This window comes from Piliocolobus tephrosceles, chromosome 7, assembly GCF_002776525.5.
Source record: "Piliocolobus tephrosceles isolate RC106 chromosome 7, ASM277652v3, whole genome shotgun sequence".
NCBI lineage: Eukaryota > Metazoa > Chordata > Mammalia > Primates > Cercopithecidae > Piliocolobus > Piliocolobus tephrosceles.
The window spans coordinates 24,583,895-24,605,073 of record NC_045440.1 but is presented as its reverse complement, the minus strand read 5'-3'; the positions used below and the strand labels follow the sequence as shown (position 1 = coordinate 24,605,073).

General features: G+C 37.8%; 1 protein-coding gene and 1 pseudogene across 3 annotated transcripts in view; one reads left to right on the top strand and one right to left on the bottom strand.

Moving 5' to 3' along the window:
• The first annotated feature begins 294 nt into the window (after positions 1 to 294).
• Positions 295 to 2,594, top strand: LOC111545641 (annotated as a pseudogene).
• A 6,519-nt stretch (positions 2,595 to 9,113) lies between these two features.
• The window catches only part of PPP2R2A (protein phosphatase 2 regulatory subunit Balpha), an 82,174-nt gene continuing 70,108 nt past the window's right edge, over positions 9,114 to 21,179 (bottom strand). For all 3 annotated transcript variants that reach the window (XM_023216764.1, XM_023216766.1, XM_023216765.1), the window contains 6 exons: positions 20,609 to 20,721; positions 19,739 to 19,916; positions 18,206 to 18,370; positions 17,148 to 17,317; positions 14,640 to 14,731; positions 9,114 to 11,155 (listed from right to left, as the gene is read on the bottom strand). In XM_023216764.1, the coding sequence (XP_023072532.1) occupies positions 10,876 to 11,155; positions 14,640 to 14,731; positions 17,148 to 17,317; positions 18,206 to 18,370; positions 19,739 to 19,916; positions 20,609 to 20,721 (998 nt within the window). In that variant the 3' untranslated portion in view covers positions 9,114 to 10,875. The remainder of the gene's footprint in view (positions 11,156 to 14,639; positions 14,732 to 17,147; positions 17,318 to 18,205; positions 18,371 to 19,738; positions 19,917 to 20,608; positions 20,722 to 21,179) is intronic.

Sequence of the window (21,179 nt, the reverse complement as noted above, 5' to 3'; positions counted from 1 at the left end):
CATCCTGGCTAACACGGTGAAACCCCGTCTCTACTAAAAAATACAAAAAACTACCCGGGCGAGGTGGCGGGCGCCTGTAGTCCCAGCTACTCGGGAGGCTGAGGCAGGAGAATGGCATGAACCTGGGAGGCGGAGCTTGCAGTGAGCTGAGATCTGGCCACTGCACTCCAGCTTGGGCGACAGAGCGAGACTCCGTCTCAAAAAAAAAAAAAAAAAAAAAAAAAAAGATTTTGGTCGGAAATGAACTCTATTAATAGATTGAGTGCTGTTTTCAGTCATACCTGGAAGCAGGAGTTCGAGCCTGGTAGGGATTGGCGGCTGCTGGCCATCTGAGTTTTTTAAAAATTGCTTGCCATGAAGCCAGTCTGCAGCCAAAATGTCCAGCAGAAACAACAACAGGCTGCCCAGCAACCTGCCGCAGTTACAGAATCAGATCAAGCGAGACCCACCGCCCTACATTGAGGACTTTCTACAGCAGTAGAATCACTACACATCCAATGTGGAGATTTTCAGATTGCAACCAAATAAACCCAGCAAAGAACTAGCAGAACTGGTGATGTTTATGGCACAGAACATCCTAGATAGGTGCATCTGAATAATAGGAGAGAAACTTCAGAAGAGCCTTTGCTTTGTTACAGATTAGTCTCTGCTATGCAGGGTATCTAAGTAATTTTCCTCAAGTGGTGAAAGATCTTCTGTCCTGTAATCATACCGTATTGGATCCAGATCTTCAAATGGCATTTTGCAAAGCTTTAATCTTGCTGATAAATAAGAATCTCATCAATCCATCAAGCCTGCCAGAGCTCTTCTTTGAACTTCTATGTTGCCATGATAAGCTTCTGCAAAAGACTTCATACACACATATCGTGACTGATATCAAGAATATAAACACAAAACACGAGGATAAAGTGGATGTAGTGTTGCATGTTAAGAGATAGCAATGCAACCACAGCCAAGATGTCTTTAGATGTTATGACTGAACTCTACAGAAGGAACATCTGGAATGATACCAAAACTGTCAATGTTATCACAACTGCATGTTTCTCTAAGGTCACCAAGATATTAGTTGCTGCTATGACATTCTTTCTTGGGAAAGATGAAGATGAAAAACAGGACAGTGACTCCGAATCTGAGGATGACGGACCAACAGCAAGAGACCTGCTAGCACAATATGCTACAGGGAAGAAAAGTTCCCAAAACAAGAAAACGTTGGAAAAGGCAATAAAAGTGCTCAAGAAACAAAAGAAGAAAAAAAAACCAGAGGTGTTTAACTTTTTAGCTATTCACTTGATTCATGATCCCCAAGATTTTGCAGAAAAACTACTAAAGCAGCTTGAATGCCGTAAGGAGAGGTTGATAGTGAAGATGATGCTCATGAACCTCATCTCCAGATTGGTGGGAATTCATGAGCTCTTCCTCTTCAATTTCTGTCACTTTTTGCAAAGGTTTCTGTAGCCCACCAAAGAGAAGTAACAAAGATCCTTCTGTTTGCTGCACAAGCATCTTATCACCTAGTACACCCAGTGATTATTCAGTCACTGCTTATGACTGTGGCCAACAATTTTGTTACTGACAAGAACTCTGGAGAAGCCAAGACAGTAGGAATCAATGCTATAAAAGAGATAACAGCTCAGTGTCCTCTGGCCATGACTGAAGAGCTTCTCCAAGACCTGGCCTGGCTCAGTATAAACCACACAAGAATAAGAATGTAATGATGTCTGGTAGAACTTTGATTCAGCTCTTCCAAACACTGAATCCTCAGATGCTGCAGAAGAAAATCTGGGGTAAGCCTACAGAAGCCTCCGTAGAAGCAAGAGTACAGTAATATGGAGAATTAGATGCTAAAGATTACATTCCAGGAGCAGAAGTTCTGGAAGTTGAGAAAGAGGAGAATGCTGAAAATGATGAAGATGGATGGGAAAGTACCAGTCTCAGTGAGGAGGAGGATGCCGATGGCGAATGGGTTGATGTTCAGCACTCTTCCGATGAAGAACAGCAAGAAATTTCCAAGAAGCTGAACAGCATGCCCATGGAGGAGCAGAAAGCCAAAGCAGCAGCCATCAGCACCAGTCAAGTTTTAAGTCAGGAAGACTTCCAGAAAATCTGCATTGCCCAAATGAGGAAAGAACTTGACGCTGGCCCCTGAGAAATCCCAGAAGAGGAAATATATTGAAATCGACAGTGATGAAGAGCCCAGGGGTGAATTACTTTCTCTTCGGGACGTTGAACGCCTTCATAAAAAGCCAAAGTCTAACAAAGAGACAAGAATAGCAACTGCAATGTCTGGAAAGACAGACTGAAAAGAATTTGTGAGGAAGAAAACCAAAATGAATCCATTTTCCAGTTCAGAAAATAAAGAGAAGAAAAAACAGAAGAACTTTATGATGATGCGATATAGCCAGAATGTCTGGTCAAACAGTAAGCATTCCTTCCGAGGAAAAGAGTTGGCGCTGCGAGATGCACTTTTGAAAAAGAGAAAAAGAATGGAGAAACTTCCCAGAAAGTTTTCCATTCCAAGAAGAATGCTAATTTGTGTCATTACTCTGAAAATTTATTATTCATGCAGAAGTATTGAGTGCCTATTGTCCCTGTAGATACAAAATGAATGAGTTGTAACTACCCCTTCACTCAAGGCTTGACAGCTTAGTTGTGGGGGTGAACACATACATGTGTATTTACAGTGCAGTGTAAATAGTTCTCTAGTAGAGGTAGGTCCATATTTCTATGTAGTCACTGAGGCCTTATGGACTAACTCTGTGGGGATGGGGGTTGTATATTCCTGTAAAACAAAACAAAACAAAACAGGACAACTGTAACAAGAGTAAGAGGTTCTTACTTGTATGTAGGCTTACCTGCTGAAAACAGGCCCCTGCTGTACAGATTTTGGGTACATAATTTAGCTCTTTTAGTCAGTTCGAGAGATTTAAATGACCCCCCCCCCTTTTTTTTCTTTTTGGAATGCCATTTAAAGGCTTTTTGGTTAAGACCTCACTTTTTGGAATGTATTTAGTTCATTTGAGATGACTTCATACTGGTTTCCTCAACCTTCCTTCACCCTGTATTATTTTCAGCCCACTGTTCACCTTGTCTCAGTAAAAGGTTTCTAATGCCAAATAAAAAAATAAAAATATTGAGGGGATTATTGACATATTTATAGAATTGTTTTCCCAGTCAGGACTACGAGATCCCACTTTGTTCTATTTTCCTTTTAGGGTGCTCCTTTTAAAAGGTTTAAACTTTCAAAAAAAAGTTTTTTATTAATCATATGCTATTTTATTTTATTTTATTTTATTTTTTTGAGACAAGGTCTCATGCTATCACCCAGGCTGGAGTGCAGTGGTACAATCATGGCTCACTGCAGCCTTAGCCTCTGGGGCTCAAGTGACTGTCCCACCTCAGCTTTCCCAGTTGGTGGAACTACAGGTGCCTGCCATCATGTCCAGCTACTTCTTTGTATTTTTTTGTTGAGACAGAGTCTTCCTGTGTTGCTCAGTCAAGTCCCAAACTCCTGGTCTTATGGGATCCCCCTGCTTCAGCCTCCCAAACTGCTGGGATTACAGGCATGAGCCACCTCGCCCAGCTTACTATGCTCATTTTACTGAAAATAGTTAGAAGGTTTCCTTTTCTCTGGTCTTACGTAGATGACATTGAAATTACTTTCTTTAAGGAGATGTTGTAATTCCCTATGGAAACATTGGGGCCTGGTGCTTTTAGGAAGATTATCTCTGTTTCTATAGGATGTTATCTTTATTTCTTATTTTATGTTGTTTGTCCTAGGTTTTTTTCTTGATTATATTACCTAATCATTTGTTTTATTGACTCTTAAATTGAATTCCTGCTTCCTAGTTGTATTATTCCTAATTCTTGTTTTTTAACAGCCCCGTTGAAATATAATTCACATACTATACAATTCATCCACTTAAAGTTCAATTTTTTTTTAATATATTCAGAGTTACGTAACCATCACAGTCTAACTTTGGAACGCTTTTGTCACACTGCCCCCCACCCCCCAATGAAACCCTGTACTCACTGAAGTCACCCTCATCCTTTCCTAGCTTCTTATATCTTCGATACTTATTTCATTCTTTATTAATTTGGGTATTTTAAGAATTTTTCCCTGGTCAGATTTGGTTTTTGTACCATTTCTAGTTTGGGATTTTTTTTTTTAAGGTGTTCTCTGGGGCCTAACTTACGATTCCTTTTGGTGACTATTCCATATTTGAAAAGAAGGTGTAGTTTGTGTTCACAAAATCAGGTTTGATGTATCTATTGGAACCATCTTAATGTCATTTAAGTTTTCATATAGTTGATTATTTTCCTCCCTTTACATGTCATGGATTTCAAGAGGTAAATTAATATCTTCTACTCCTGTTTCTTTCTTCTTGTATCTTCATTCCTTATAGTTGATGCACAGATATTCATAACTATCCCTGTTTATCACTATAAAGTGGTCATAATTTTGTTCTCAGTTCAATCTCAATACTAAGATCATGGTTTGGGTTTTTACTACTATTACTGTTGCTTAGTTGTATTCGCCTGATAAAATTTTAATTTTTGTTCAGTTAACTACCTTTATATATTTATATAATCCTCCTAATCCTTCTTTTCCTTAGTTTCTTTTAATGCCCAGCAAGGAACAGTAATGAAATTAGTATAATTCCTCTTCTTCCTCCTTTACCTCTACTACCCATTTTTTAGGTGATCATATCCTTTTTTTTTTTTTTTTTTTTTTGATAGGTTCTCACCCTGTCACCCAGGCTGGAGTGCAGTGGCAGGATCCCAGCTCACTGCAACCTCTACCTCCTGGGTTCAAGTGATTCTTGTGCCTCAGCCTCCTGAGTAGCTGGGATTACAGGTATGTACCACCATGCCCAGCTTTTTTGTATTTTTAGTAATAAAGATGGGGTCTCACTATGTTGGCCAGGCTGGTCTTACCTCCCGACCTCACGTGATCCACCTACCTTGGCCTCCCCCAGTGTTGGGCTTACAGACATGAGCCACCATGCCCAGCTGATATCCCCACTTAATATTTACTTTTCTCATTTTAGATACAGTTGTACTTCTCTTACTTGATTGTGGCAATAGCTACTGGATACAAATACTATTTCTTGATTTATTAAGATGATTAATTTTGATAATAAGGTAATATACTTGCCCTACCAATTATTTATTTGTTTAGAGACAGAGTCTTGTTCTGTTGCCCAGGCTGGAGTGCACTGGCATTCAAGACCAGCCTGGGCAACATGATGAAACACCATCTCTACAAAAAATACAAAAGGGCGTGGTGGTGCACGTCTGTAGTCCCAGCTACCCGGGAGGCTGAGGTGGGAGGACCACCGGAGCTCAGGGTTTAAGGTGGCAGTGAACTGTGATCGCACCACTGCCTACTGCCCTTCAGCTAGGGTGATGGAGTAAGACTGTCTCAAAAATAAAATAAAATAAAATAAAAAGAAAAAGAAAAAGAAAAAAGAAAAACAGGAACAATGCTGTGCTCTGCAACATGTTTTACAATAATTATATTAAACTTTTGAGCATTGATTCCATAATACCACATCCAATTACAAGTAGTTTTGCCTGGTTTGGTCGTAATTTTAAAGCAAAAGAGGAGGCACAAACTCAAATGGTTACAGAAGGAAGGGGAGTTAGTGTAGTTGAGTGGAGGAGTGACTGTTGAGAGGCATTGTCATCCAATAACCAGATAAACTTGTGTACAAATAGGTCAGCACTTGGCTGCCAGTGGACAGAAAGAAGTAAGGATGAGAGAAGGGAAGAAGGGGAGAGGAGGAGGGAGAAGTTTCTATTTTCTAGGCTGGGCACAGTGGTGGCTCATGCCTCTAATCCCAGCATTTTGGGAGGTGGACACGGGAGGATCGCTTGAGCCCAGGAATTCAAGCTTAGCTTGGGCAACATCTCTACAAAAACTTTTTAAAAAAGTTAGCTGGGCATGGTAGCAGGTACCTGTAGTCCCAGCTACTTGGGAGGCTGAGATGAGAGGACTGGGCCCAAGAGGTTGAGGCTGCAGTGAGCCATGATCAGACCACTGCATTACAGCCTGGGTGACAGAGTGAGACCCTGGCTCAAAAAGCAATTATCATTATCGTATTTTCTTAAACTCACAGGATTCCTAGTATGGCAGTCCAGCACATCCTAACCACTTAGCTCTGTGTTACTTAACAACTGTATTACCTGATCAGTGAACCTTTTTAGGCATTGGTAAGTTGTGTTGGGCAACAAAAGTTTGATATAGATTTGGGCTAACAAATTAACATTTTCAAAGATACTGTAAGAAAGCAAAATGGTGTTTGACAAACTCAAATTATAATGCTTCATTCTGTTAACTGCTGGGCAATCGATTTAGTGAATAGAGCAGAAATACATTTCAATTCTGAAGAGACAAATGTTGTTCTCCTTACAGAGTGACTCAGTGATGTCACCTTTGATAGAATGGTATTTAATAATTTGTCACTAGCAAATTCTACCAAACACTGAAGGAAGAAATTATACCAATTTTGTCCATATTCTTCAATAATACAGGAGAGGAAAATTCATTTTATGAGATCAGCATTACACTACAGTGACATTAAAATATAAAAAAATTGTAGATCAGTATCCTTCATGAACATTGATGCAAACCACTCAACACTTGCAAAATACAAAACTTAGCTGGGCGTACCCAGATGCCAACTGTGATGTCATTACTTATGTTGTACTACTTTATTGTATATTGTATGACTTTATTGTAGTACAATGTAAGTAATGACTTCACAGTTGGCATTTGTGTTCCCCTCCATCATTGATTTCTCAAATATTTACTCGAGGGTCATAGTGAACAGTGGTTTGGGGCACACAATATCCTGTATTTGGTCCCTGATTTTCTTTTTATTAATGAAGCTCTTCCAGTACAGAAAGACTCCCGTTTATACATTCTTAAAAACACCCCATCATTGCTGCTCAAAACTTAACGATCACCCCCTAGTGGTTTCTTAAAATATATTTCTTAAAATTCATCTTTTATTTGTAGAGATGGGGTCTTGGTTTGTTGCCCAGGCTGGTCTCAAGTGATCCTCCCACCTCAGCCTCCCAAAGTGCTGGGATTACAGGCATGAGCCAATGCTCCCCACCATTGCCCTCTAGTGGGAAAGTCCTCGAAGAACTTGTTGCTATTCAGATTACAAAGGAGCATGAGTAGAACATTTGAAAAAACACTGAACATTGAAAAATATTAGCTTTTCCCCTTATGCCAGTTTGCCAAATTCCTTTTAGAGGAAACAGCTTTGTAGTGCCTTCTCTTTGATACACTGAGCTAGCAAGAGACTTACTAACGTTAAGCCTGTAAAGTGGGTGTTTCTTCATTCTAATACAGAGGTAAGAGGTTCCAGTCTAATACCACTATGGAATAAAATGTTGAGACAATCTCAGTTACAAACAGTATCTTTGGCATCTGAGAACACCTCAAGACTGCAGAATCGCTAAGTATTTGATTAATACTAAATGAGTTGTAATGTTTTGACCTCACGCATAATTACAAAATGAAGCAGGGTCATTTTTCAAGGCTTTTTTTGGGGGAAGAGGTGCGTCAAACCCCCTTTTTAACCACATTAAGACATACACGCAGAGCTTAAACTATCACCATCTGAACAGATAAGATACTAAAATACATGTGCTCTCAAATGCACAAGTAAACTGACTTGATTCTTGACTACGCTGCATATGCCTATCTTTTCCATCTTTTGGGCCGAGGGGAGATGGGTTTGTTCTTCTGGAAGTGCACAATACTATCTACATTTGAATTTATGTGTGGTAAAGATGCTCAAGCAATATTCCCTTAGAAGGGTTTAAATATCACTAAAAATTCTTTAACAGTACTGCATAGCTTTCCTATGTGCAACTTCTTAATTAGCACCTTACTCAAAAAATAGTCACACATTGAATCAGAGAAGCTGCTTTCCTATCTCTGGCTTGCTGTAGACATTCCTCTAACCAGAATAACTCACATTTAAGGTTTTAAAATTCTCTTCATTTTGAAAGGAAAAGAGTGCATGGGTACATTTTTGAGACGGTGTCCTGTTGTGTCGCCCAGACTGGAGTGCAGTCGCGCAATCCTGGCTCACTGCAACCTCTGCCTCCCAGGTTCAAGCCAATTCTCCTGCCTCACCTTCCGGAGTAGCTGGGATTAGACACGTGCTACCATCCGGCTGATTTTTATATTTTTAGTAGAGACAGGGTTTCACCATGTTGGCCAGGCTGGTCTTGAACTCCTGACCTCAGGTGATTCACCCACCTTGGCCTCCCAAAGTGTTGGGATTACAGGTGTGAGCCACCACGCCAGACTGGACGCTTTTTTTTTTTTTTTAATCCCAGGAGACGGAGGGCTGCACAGAAGCTTACCATCCACCAGTTAATGGTTGCATAAACGTATATTTAGTCAGGTTTATAAAATAATTCTTCTTATTGCCCAGCCACTAAGTAAAGATCAAAAGAGGTTAATAGAATGAAAGTCCTTTTCCTACCACAATCTCTCCTAAAAGGTTAAGAGATGGAGTATGTGCATGTATATTAGTAGCAAGAGAATAGGAAATACAAGCAACTTGACAAGACTAAGTTTATTCTAAGTATAATTTTTATTAATAAAAAGATTAACCATGGCCATGTAAAATGAGTGGCTGGGCTTAGAGTTTGCTACACCAATGAGATTAAAAAATTAATACTTGAGAATGTTAACAATAATTTATAATAGCATTCCTTGATAGAGGCATTTTAATTTTAGCAATTATTTCTCTTAAATATATAAACTAATCCTTAGTGTCATGGAGGAGAATCATCATAGCTACTGATCAATCAAAAAAGAATTTCTGAGAGCTGTTTAGTGGTGTTATCTCAAGACATACAACCAAACTGTAGGAAAATCTCCCAAAAAAGATCTGGAAAACTGTCCAGTCACAACACAGGAAGTATATCACTGTTGGACACTTGTGGCAGGGGAATATCCCACTTGCAAGTCAAGTGTGAAGAATAAATAGCACAAATTAAGAATGTACCCAAGATCCCCAAATAAATTAGTAAAAGTGCCATTAAGAATTATCAGACATAGAATGTGTTCAAATACAAATTTGTTAAATCCAAGAGATACAGTAATTTTATTACATAAAATTTCTCCTGTGTGCTAAAAATGCTAACTTACAAGACATATTATTTGTAATAGAGGGAATCACGGTCGGCTCATTGAATTCTTTTTCATTATTGAAGAATAGAACAATAGGTAGTGGACATAGAAGCACTCAGAGTCCTCTGAAATTCAAGGTTGTTACATTACGTTCAACCAAAATAAAACTACCATTCTCTAATAATATAAATGCCTGTTCATTTCACCTTTCAAAAATAAAGTCCATTTCTTCTCCATTAAAGCTTCTGCAAGACTGACAAAGGTACATTCTACCTATTAAAAATAGGAGCACTCTTCATCTTTGGATAATGTATCACTGCTTAGGGAAAATGTACTCATATACAGATTTTTGAGGCAGCTGTTGGAGTTCATTAAGCACTTTTTGAATGCTGTACCTTTAAAAATTTGTCTTTAATATAGCTTTGGAAAACCAAAAATAGAAGCAAAATATCTATGGTAAAGTATATTTCATTCTGATTTGATAGCAGTAAAATACAAAAAAAGTATTTAGTGCATTGTCGTCACTTGATGTTAGTTTTCTGCTATTTTATATGACTGAATGACAAAAAAAGTTCTAACTTGTTAAAAATGTTGTATAAGTCTGACTAGTAAGGCAAAAATGAAATTAAGCATTGTAAAAAGTAGAAATTAAGTTCTACAAATTTGGTTCCCATTTACAACAATTTCATTAACAGATAATGAGTTAAATAGAGATACAACGTATCCAATACCCTCATGATGACGGTAAAAAGAAAAAAAACAACTAGTAGCATTTATAGATTGTGAAATCCTTAATAAAACCAATATATATTCAAAATATGTTCATAGAGAACCAATACCTCTCCTCCTGCATGTAAAAGAACACTTGTTAAAAATAATTAACAAAAATACCAATAAAACAATGAAAACCCATTTTGTTTCACTGTGCCCAAAGGTATGACACAAAATATTGGCTACAAAAGGTAGGTTAAAAAGAAAAAGAAAACCAGATTCTCCATTCTTTGTCACTTTTATTCAGTAGTAGGTTTTTTTTCCTTATTTTCAGTGCCAGACACGGCGAGGAGTGATTACAGCCAACTGTTATTAAAACATTTGTTCGCAACATATACCCCCTTTATACCACTGACCCCAAACTGACTCATTTTGTGTGCTTTCATTCTTTCTTTTTTTAATATACCACCACTAAGACCGGGTGGAGGGGGCAAGGGTAAGAGAGATGAAGGGGAGGAGTCCAGGAGGCCAGAAGAGGAGGAATGCTACAAGCCACAGTAAGAATGAGCTGTATTTAATTTAAAAAAAGGGGGAAGGGGTGTACCCCACAAATGATACAGTAATGAGGATACACAATTAAATCCCATAGCATGACTGAAGGCTTTCACTGTGTTTGACGTCATCACAATGGAAGGCATAAAAAGTGGAGTAAATCAATGTTGATACAGTCCAATCTAGTCCATTAGGCAAGATGGTGCAAGAAGTCATTTAAATTAAAAGTGCCCTACCCTTACCTAAATGGCTAGCAGACATGGAGAACACCACAGTGATGAATCCACAGAGCTTTCTCCATGTAGCTATAACAATGTGTTGTCGAATGGCACACTGTCAAACACTGGAAAGGGGCGCCACAATGGACCTCTCTCTTTTATAGGAACGAATGCTAGATTCAACTATCTCAACTAAGCAGGAAGTGGGTTCTTCTGCTAGGAATGCCAACCCTAATTCACTTTGTCTTGAAATATATACAGATTGTTTGTAGTAGCTACGGCAATGATATTTTCCTTGGGGTGCCAGGCTGTGTGAAGGATTTTCTTATTGAAGTCTAGGCTGTCAACACTTATTTCATCTTTCTTTCGCTTGCCACTTGCACAGACTTTGCGAGGCTTCAGAACCGTGCGAGGCTTATTGTTTTCCCGCGATGCTTCTAGGGTGATGTCTCGCTTTGTGTTTCTGTCAAACATTCTGAAGAAATTATTGTAAGATCCAGTCATGACAACGCTGTGAAAATAGACAGTACATTCAGTCAAACAAGCAGAACAAGAAACTGTTTTTAAGTAAAATGATTCAGTGATTAAACCATAGGAAACAGCTACGTCAAGCAGATTTAAACTAAGGGACGGGGCTGTTGACATCAACTCAATCACTGGAATAAACCAGAAATATGGTACTAATTAACTGAGTTTTCTGCTGCTTATTCCTTTTCATGGCTACCAAAACTATCACCAAAGTTGACCGCATCCTCAAGTAAAACTTCTTAGTAGTGCAGAATTATCTTTGTTGAATAGTTTTGCAACTACAGGTTATGTGATCAACCAGGCCAGGCAGCTTCTCAAAGGAGCAACTATCTGTGGAACTCACAGGTTCTAAAATGAAAGAACCCCGCATGAAGTAGCTGTAGCTGTTCACAAGAAACCAATGCTTTATCTTATGATTTACATGTTTTGGGTCAGGCACGGTGGCTCATGCCTGTAATCCCAGCACTTTGGGAGGCCGAGGTGGGCGGATCACGAGGTCAGGAGATTTGAGACCATCCTGGCTAACAGTGAAACCCTGCCTCTCCTAAAAATACAAAAAAAAGTAGCTGGGCGTGGTGGCGGGTGCCTGTAGTCCCAGCTATTTGGGAGGCTGAGGCAGGAGAAAGGTGTGAACCCGGCAGGCAGAGCTTGCAGTGAGCCGAGATCGCACCACTGCATTCCAGCCTGGGCGACAGAGCGAGACTCCATCTCAAAACAAGACGACGACGACAAAAAAATATAAAAATTAGCTGGGCGTGGTGGCACGTGCCTGTAGTGCTAGCTACTCAGGAGGCTGAGGCCAGAGAATCGCTTGAACCTGGGAGGCGGAGATGCAGTGAGCCAAGATCGCACCACTGCACTCCAGCCTGGGTGAGAGTGAGACACTGTCTCATAAATAAATAAACAATTATCTTCTCAGGGTGTTGTCTGGTTCAGATAATCACATTTAATAAATGCTTATAATCTGCTCCTGAGAAGTGGTACATAATATATGTGTGTGTGTGTATATATATATATATTTTTTTGAGACCGGGTTTCACTCTGTCACCCAGGTTGGAATGTGGTGGCACAATCACAGCTCACCACAACCGCAACCTAGACCTCCTGGGCTCAAGCAGTCCTTGCACTTCAGTCTCCTGAGTAGCTGTGACTACAGGCACACGCTACCATGTCCAGATAATTTTAAAATATTTTGTAGAGATAGGGTCTTGCTACATTGCCCAGGCTGTAATATTTTATTAACAGAACATCATTTTACTTTTACCACTAAAAACATTTTAAGCAAGTATTTGTAAAAGTATCAGTTTAAAGGGGTGGCAAAACTTTTAAGCTGCCCAAGACACTTCCCTGTCAGTTCTATTTGCCACCCATTCCTGCTCGACTTTATTTAGTATCCTCACAAACAAAACTTCCTAAGTTTGAAGCTCTTTAATAATTTGGAAAGGGTCTGCTACCACTGCTTACCACATGGTTCAAATTATTATTGTAAATAAGGATTACAGGATACTGGGGAATTGTTCAAAGTAATACTTACAGACAAAGGTCACCTACTGAGTACAAATGATTATCTATTTAGTAATGTCAATTCCCAAAGAACACTTGACAACAACTTTAATCAAACTCAAGGTAATGCATGCCCCTGAAGATAAAACTGTATTTCTTTAAAAATGGCTCATGTAATTTAGATTGACATGCCCATATCATCTGAGTTTGTGTGTTTTAATGGATTATGACATTTAGTCTGTGGCTATTTGAAACTTTAAAAAGGTATCATTAGGTCAGCATTTCTGTGGTATTCCTGCCAAAAATGTATAGCTTGAATCTAATAACGAGGAAACATTCTATAAAATAATTGGCCTGTGTTCTTCAAAATGCTAAGGTCACGAAAGACAAGGAGAGACTGAGGAACTGTTTCAGAATAAAGGAGCCTAACAAGAGATGACAACTAAATGTTGGATACTGAACCAGACTGACCCTGTTCTGTGCCATAAAGGACACAGTTACAGTAATTGGTGAGTTTTAGTGGGTCTGTGGATTAGATGGCAGTACTGCATCGCTGTGAATGTTGCTTTGGATGCTGCACTATGTTGGAAAGTGTTTTTGTCAGGAAATACTCATTCAAGAATTTAGGGTTATGGGCATCACATCTAGAGTAAATGGGGTAAATTCCCATGTGGCACACAAGTTGTGTGTGTGTGAGCACGTGCGCATGTACCTATGTGGACAAATATAGCTATAAACAAACAGAGGATAGACCACGTGATACAGCAAACAGCAACAGGGGAACTTGGGTCAAGGCTGGCCAAGAGTTCTTTGTGTTATTCTAACAAATTTTCTCTAAGTTTGAATAATTAAAAAAAAAATTTTAATATTAAGGAAAACAAAGTTTCTTTCTGATAATATAACATACAACTGCTAATTATCTGCTTAAACAATACAAGGAAGAACTAGTTGTAGCTGTGCGCCACACCCTAGTTCAGTATCTCTTTACTCTTCAAATTTGTTAATCTTTTTTTTTCTTCTTCCTTTTCCTTCTTTCTTCTTCCCTTTCCTTCTTTCTTGATGCCTCAGGTTTAGTAGTGGCACTCAAAGGCAATGTTTGCTACCAATAGAGCTCTACTAGTTTACTAGTAGTAATAGTTTACTAGTCCTCTCATCATGTCAAAAATCAGGTAATTTTAAAAGCCAGATGAAAGAAGACATTCTGTAAGTTCTATTATTCTTTGTAACACGTAACACCATGAAATCGGAATCATATTAAGCTCTGTGATAAAACTGTTCAAGTATCTCTAATTACTGTAAATGTCAGTTTAATTCCAAAAATTATGTTTTACTACTTTCTGTTCTACTGGAACATAGTGGCAAATAAACAGACAACTAAAAGACTCAAAGACTGACTTTATCTTTAAATAACGGTAACATTTTACTAAAAATGAATACTAAAAAGGAATTACACTACAGCAAAACTGGAAATTACAAAAAGCAAAGGATAACTACTCCTAATATTTTAACCATATATATTATGGTTAACATCATGCATAAGATACATATGAAAGACCACTTCTATGAGGTATTAAGGTAGCATCTGGAAAACCTGGTGTCTCTAACAATTCAAATGAATTATCTGCCGCCTGAATGTTTCTAAAACAGTTTAATGGTAGAATAACAACCAAGCTGAAGCTTCACTGTTTTAATGATTAGCATGTCAGAAATGTGATCTGGTTCATAAGAGAAAATTCTAGACATTTAAATAATTTAGATTACCTAGAATTTGTGTACTTTTATATTTACTAGTGAAATACAATGCTTAATTTTTATCTGCCAGTATGGCCGTGCTATATCTAAGATCAGTAAATTTATTTCAAGGAATCCCTAGAGACAAATGAAGTTAGGACCTGGAATGAAATAGTTAAATTTCTTTTCTTTATAAAATTCACATTTGAGAGGTTTGACTTAAAATCAATTACCTGTCAGATCCATTCCAACAACATTCAAATTTGTCAAATATGCAGTCATTTTCATATAGTGAACAGAGTTTACTTCTGAGGTATTCATGCACCTGGGGAAAAAATACAAATATACTGCACTGAAATTAGGAAAATGATTTAACAAGTCCGTATTTTTAAAAAGAAAAAAAGGGCATATACAGACACACAAACAAACCTTTTAAACCTATTAATCTCAATCTTCTCAGTAACAATAAAGGCATTTTGTCCTTTTACAAAACACACAAGCCCTTCAGGGAGGCACATTTTCCTACTGGTATGACGAAGGAAAACTCCATTCTGGGCATGGCACACATAACCTTTATAAGCCTGCATAAAACATTCAGGCCAAAAACACTTGAAAATGGCACAGTTAAGAGACTAATAAAAGAACATTACAGCAATATCTGAATATCACTATTCTTGGCTTTCAGTCCATTAACTACTGATAACAACACTGGAACTGTGCCTATTTCTTTCTTAAATACCATTTTCTGGGCATAAATTTGACTGAAGCCTGTATTTCCAATTATAAATGCACATGTATGCATAGTGTAACCATGCCTTGGTTTGGTGATAAATTATATGGTTATCCTGGGCATATATTATTAAAAATTTGATTGTATCACATATTATTTATACAATGTCAAAAGCAAACAAAGCTGTGCCTCTATTTTTTGAATTATACAATTCTGTATTTACTAATGTCAAAAAAGGATAAACTAGAAATAAATCTCATATTTAAAAAGTAGCCTGAGAAATATGACATATTTCAACATTAATATTAATTACAAAGAAAAGTTCCAAAGTATTTGTTGTAACTCAAAGGAAAAAAGAAGTGTCTATATTTCACCATCTCTTTTTAAGGAGCTACTTAAGGAGAAATGACAGAAATGAGTAGGTACCTTCTAAATGCTTAGAATTCTCTATTCTATATGAAACAATCTAAACTTAAACAGTGTCCATTTTAACTTTAAATATAGAGGAATGATTCAGGCCATGTCTCTGTGACATAAAGTGAAAATCTGTAATACAGAGGAAAAGCAACTCATGTGGGGTCAGGACCAAAACTGAGCATGTAACACAAAAAAATCAGTAAGAAAAAAATACCCTTCAATCACACAAAACTTGGGAAGACGCTTGTACAAATTCAATAAAAATAGTTTTATCTATATAAGATACGTTTGCCTATAATGTGACTACTTTTAATCACTCCAATTGATTATAGGTAGAAAAGTAGCAAATCAGGTAAAATTAGGTAGATCATAATTTAGCAACATTTTAGAATGCATGTTACAGGGTTTCCCACTATACATCAGTATGGAGCTAAGGTTCAAATCAATTCTTCTCAATGGGAATGAAATGGTGGTGAGGGTAACTAGATGTATCAATCTTGGCAGTTACACAAACATAAGTCTTTTTTCAGTATACATGAGGGATCAGTTCCAGGAACCCCAGGGATGCCCAAATCTGCAGTTAGCCCTGCGGAACCCACACATGAAGTTTTGGCTCTCCATATATTTGAGGGGTTTGCATCCCTCAAATACTGTATTTTCAAATGTGCATTGGTTGAAAAAAAAAATCTGTATGAGTGAACCCATGCAGTTCAAATCCGTGTTGCTCAATAGTGAACTATATTTTGAAAAGCAAAGCAGTATTTTGTCTTTTTGGCTTTTGTTTCAGTGCAGTATTTATTTTGAAATTTCACATATCAAAAACAATCTTGGTTTGTTTGTCAGAGGATCTAAAAGTTTGAGAAACATACTTCCAAGTCTATTGAGAATATATAACATACAGAAAGTATATGTATAAAAGAGAGTTAAGTGATTTCAACACTGCAGTCTAGGGCCTAGTACAGGTTTGTGCTGGCCCTCACCCTGTTCCAGACTGTGTACTTCATTCTCTTTTGTTTGATGTAGTGGACACAGATAAATAGTAGTGGCTGGCTGATAAGAGAATCAAGAACTGATATCCAACAACGGATAGGCAACTCCTAAAGCTATCTGCTAAGGCTTTCAAGCCCTTCTCCTTTAGCTGAAGACAACAGTTATCTGCCAAAAGGCAGAACACCAGTCCATTTGACTTGGCACACCAAGTTTAATCTCTAGTTGAACTACTCCCACAACCTGAGCAGATGCACCTCTACTAGGACTGGCCATTTTCCCCAATCCTCTTCCTGCCCAGACCTTAATGAGGGGTGCTCTTCCTTCCTCACTTTAAATGTACATAGCGGCAGGAAAAAAAAAATGTCAATACTGAACCAAATGGGTAAATCACACTTTAACTGCAAACTCAAGAGAAGACACAACCTATGTAAGTATACATACATTTAACATAAGGAAAAGCAACATACTCATAGATCTCTGAGGGAAAAGGCCTAATGGTGAACCAACACCATACAGGGATTAAAACCTAGTAACAAAATCCTTCTCTATAAACACTTCAAAGTAAACAGGGTATATGCTCATTGAAAGAAAAAACTGCAAATACCTGGTATGTTTCCACAGGCCTGTTTTCCATATTTAAGTCCCAAATTTTGACTGACAAATAGTCTCTAGTCATCATATATCGACCACTATGGCTGAATTTTACATCCGAAATAGAGGAGATGATTTCGGAAAAAAATGACCTGTTACTGGGATCTTCAGGTTCTTCAAACACTAAAAACAAAACAAAACAACACAAAAAGGGCAAGGTACAATATTCTGGCTTGGACAAAGCATTTCCTAAACAACCATTCACAAACTCCCTACAAGTGAGGTAAAATACCAGGCTAATAAAGAACTGAAAAACATCTCTCTGGCTAGTTTTCTCCTGAAAGCTTCTTAGGATAATTGAATATTGAAGTTGAAGATGTGTAAGTATTCAGTATACTTCCAGTCATGACTAATTTAGAACCAGACTCACCTGGGACTTCTGACTTCAGTGCACCAGGTTTATTGGTATATTCCTGCAATATGCCTCACTCACTGCCTATATTCATCACCATGAGAAACACACCATCCTCGCCCATCCCAAATTCATACCAGGATTTTATTTTCTAGTAGCCAGGTAAAATTATTGTGGTAACAGGCATGTATCAATTTTCATGAGTTAATATTCAACAAGACAAGAATACTGTATCCTGAAGTTTTTAAACCAAAGTTGTTTTTGTTTTTTTAAGCCAAGGAAACCTCTTCTCAGAAGAAATCTTCCTAGAAAGCTCAAAATAGGAAGGGAGGATGGGAAAGAAAGGAGCAGCTCTACTTGAATACGAGGTTAGAGAGCCCAACCACAAGTTACCAAACAGCAGCAGCATTCCACAAGAAATACATTCCTTGTCTATATTATCAACAGACATGCCCCCCAAGAGAGCTTGACTATACATGCTTCCAGGGAATAACCTGGAAGGCCTCATGAGAAGGTAGGCAGATTACCAAGGGTACAAGTGGCTCTGGACACACAGGTTTAAGACTTGTAAACCTCTGTAATTGTACTTATCATATCTGAGGCTTATTTCAGACAAACAGAATATGTAATCATTTTAAGGAAAGATACAATAAACTTACATTTAGAATGTCTATCACAGAGGGCAGATGCCCTCATGTCACATAGCCGAATAGTTCCTTTACTGCTGCTGTATACAAATGTGTTACAGCTGTTTGGATGAAATTCTGCTGCTGTAATCACCTCTGTCAGCTCTTCCATATTGGCAGGCTTGATATCCACAATGTCTAGATAACATTTTATTAAGGAATTTCCACTTAGAAAAAAGGGCAAATATAGTTCTACATTTCTCAAACCTAAAACCCATTCAGGGACCTATGCAAAAGTATTAATTCTGAATTGTACTCCACTGTTTTTATTAGTATAAATTCCAAAGGGATTAAAACTTTTTTTTTAGAGTATCACTCTGTCACCCAGGGTGGAGTACAGTGGCACAATCTCAGCTCACTGCAGCCTCCGACTCCCAGGTTCAAGTGACTCTCCTGCATCAGCCTCACGAGAAACTGGGATTACAGGCGCACACCACCACACCGGGCTAATTTTTTATTTTTTTTTCTATTTTTGGTAGAGACGGGGTTTCACTATATTGACCAGGCTGGTCTCGAACTGCTGACCTCATGATCCACCAGCCTCACCTCGGCCTCCCAAAGTGCTGGGATTATAGGCGTGAGTCACTGTGCCCGGCCTCAAAAGAATATTTTTATTGACCCAATCATGCATCATGACTTGAGTGAATTTCTTTTTCTAATCTTAATGAGACACACTCTCTCTCTCTCTCTCTCTCTATATATATTTTTTGAGACAGTTTCATTCTTGTTGCCCAGGCTGGAGTGCAATGGCACAATCTCAGCTCACTGCAACCTCTGTCTCCCAGGTTGAAGCAATTCTCCTAACTCAGCTGAGACTATAGGCACGTGCCACCATGCCCAGCTAATGTTTTGTATTTTTAGTAGAGATGGGGTTTCACCATGTTGGCCAGGCTGGTTTTGAACTACTGACCTTAGGTGATCCACCTGCCTTGACCTCCCAAAGTGTTGGGATTACAAGCTGAGTCACCGCGGCTGGCCGAGACTATTTTTACAATAAAAAATTCAAACACAATACTCCACAAATTTGATTAGAAGAAAAAAAAATTTTTTAGAGACAGGGTGTTGCTCTGTCATCCAAGCTGGAGTGTAGAAGCATGATCAAGCTCACTGTAACCTTGAACTCCTGGCCTCAAGTGATCTTCCCACCTCAGCCTCCCAAACCGCTGGGATTACAGGCATGAGCTACCATGCACAGACCTCACAAATTTGATTTTTAAAACAAAAAACTGTATTATAAAAAAAATTCCTATTTCCATAGATACAAGACAAATTCCTTAAAATTCCATGACTCCAATTTTAAAATAATACATTATGCCCTTTATGTTTAGCAAATAACTTTTTCCAGTATTTCACTACTCATATACAAAGAAAAAATAAGTTGCTATACATATATGTATATAGACTATAAAAAAGGAGGAATGAAATTCATTAAGGAGAGATGAAATAAATCCAATATGGGCACAACATGCCTTCTTCACCAAACACCAAAGAAAACCAAATGGATACTAAAACTCCTGTCTGTAATTTCCAGATGCCAAAGATTAATCCGCAAATCATCTGCAGATAAATATGTTTCATAATCACTATTAATAGAAATTGAGTTGATGTGATATGTATGAGCATTGGCAAATATTCTTCGTGGACTGGCCTCAACCATTAGATCCATAGGCCTAAAGACTGGCACCTGTCAATAAGACACATGAAAAAAAGAAGTTACAAAAGGTTCAGTTACAAATAGCAATTAAGATTCAGAAAACTTCATTATTTTAGTTTTTGAGAACATAAAATAGAACAATATTACATAGATTTAGTTTTAAAAAGCAACTGATGTTGATCCTTTCAAATGCTGAAGAAAAATGAACAATGTAGATAATATATCTTCTTTTGCTGGCAGCAATACTATTAGAATTTGCAGTTCTTAGTTCCAATATTTTGCTTAAAAGACATGCCAAGTCAATAAATGTTTATGGTTCAAGTTAAAGAGGCTAAAAAAAAATTAACCCATAACATCTAACTTTGGGTATTTTTTAGCTACAATTAGAAGATTTGATCTATATCTACTTTTTTAATTTCCAAAGAAAATTTATCTTGAAACTTGACCTTGTAGTAGCTAACATGACAAACCAGAGAGATGAAGTCTGATGGCATGAAACACTGTCTTGTGTTTGAGTCCTGCTTCTGTCCCTGGCCAAAGTGAGACCTCTATGTAGGTCAGTTTCTATGTTTAAATGAGTTACTCAATATTCTACCTGATTACAGAATTATTGGGAAAGGGGACACAGACTATAATTATTCCTATTCAAGCTCTGCTCAGGATTTGGGCTATATAATATGAATACAAACACTATCTGTGACATTTTATTCTCATGTACTTACTCGTAGTGTAGTAACTGTAGTAGGATCTCTATACCTTCCATCTTCCTCTTTCAGGTTATACCCTTCTGGTCTTTTGTCCCTTTCACTGATTTTCCATAATTTTATTGTTTTATCTGGGAAGAAAATAAAGCAAGTCCTTAAAATAAAAGGGTAGTACTGAAGAAGAAAAACATTTTAAGGCATTTAAAATATGCTATTTCACATTTCACCTAAAAGGATTCCATGGAAAAAAAAAAAAACAAAAACCCTAAGCTGACTTACTAAAATATGTCCTATTATCAGCTGAATACCACACACACATAGAAATAAAGTACAAAGATCACAAATTTATACATTAGTGGCACTCATATAAATTCCATGTGATAGTCAAATCAAGTCAGACAGGTCTCTATTCCTATCCCTTAGAAGTAATTAAAGCTAGAGGGAAAAACTTGATATGCATGTGTGGTATATGCAAACACATGTATGTCTATACATACATGTACACAAATACTCCATATATGCTCAGTATTGAATTTCGTATCAGGGTTCAGAAGTAGGAAACAGGGCCTGAAGAAAACTGATTAAAAGC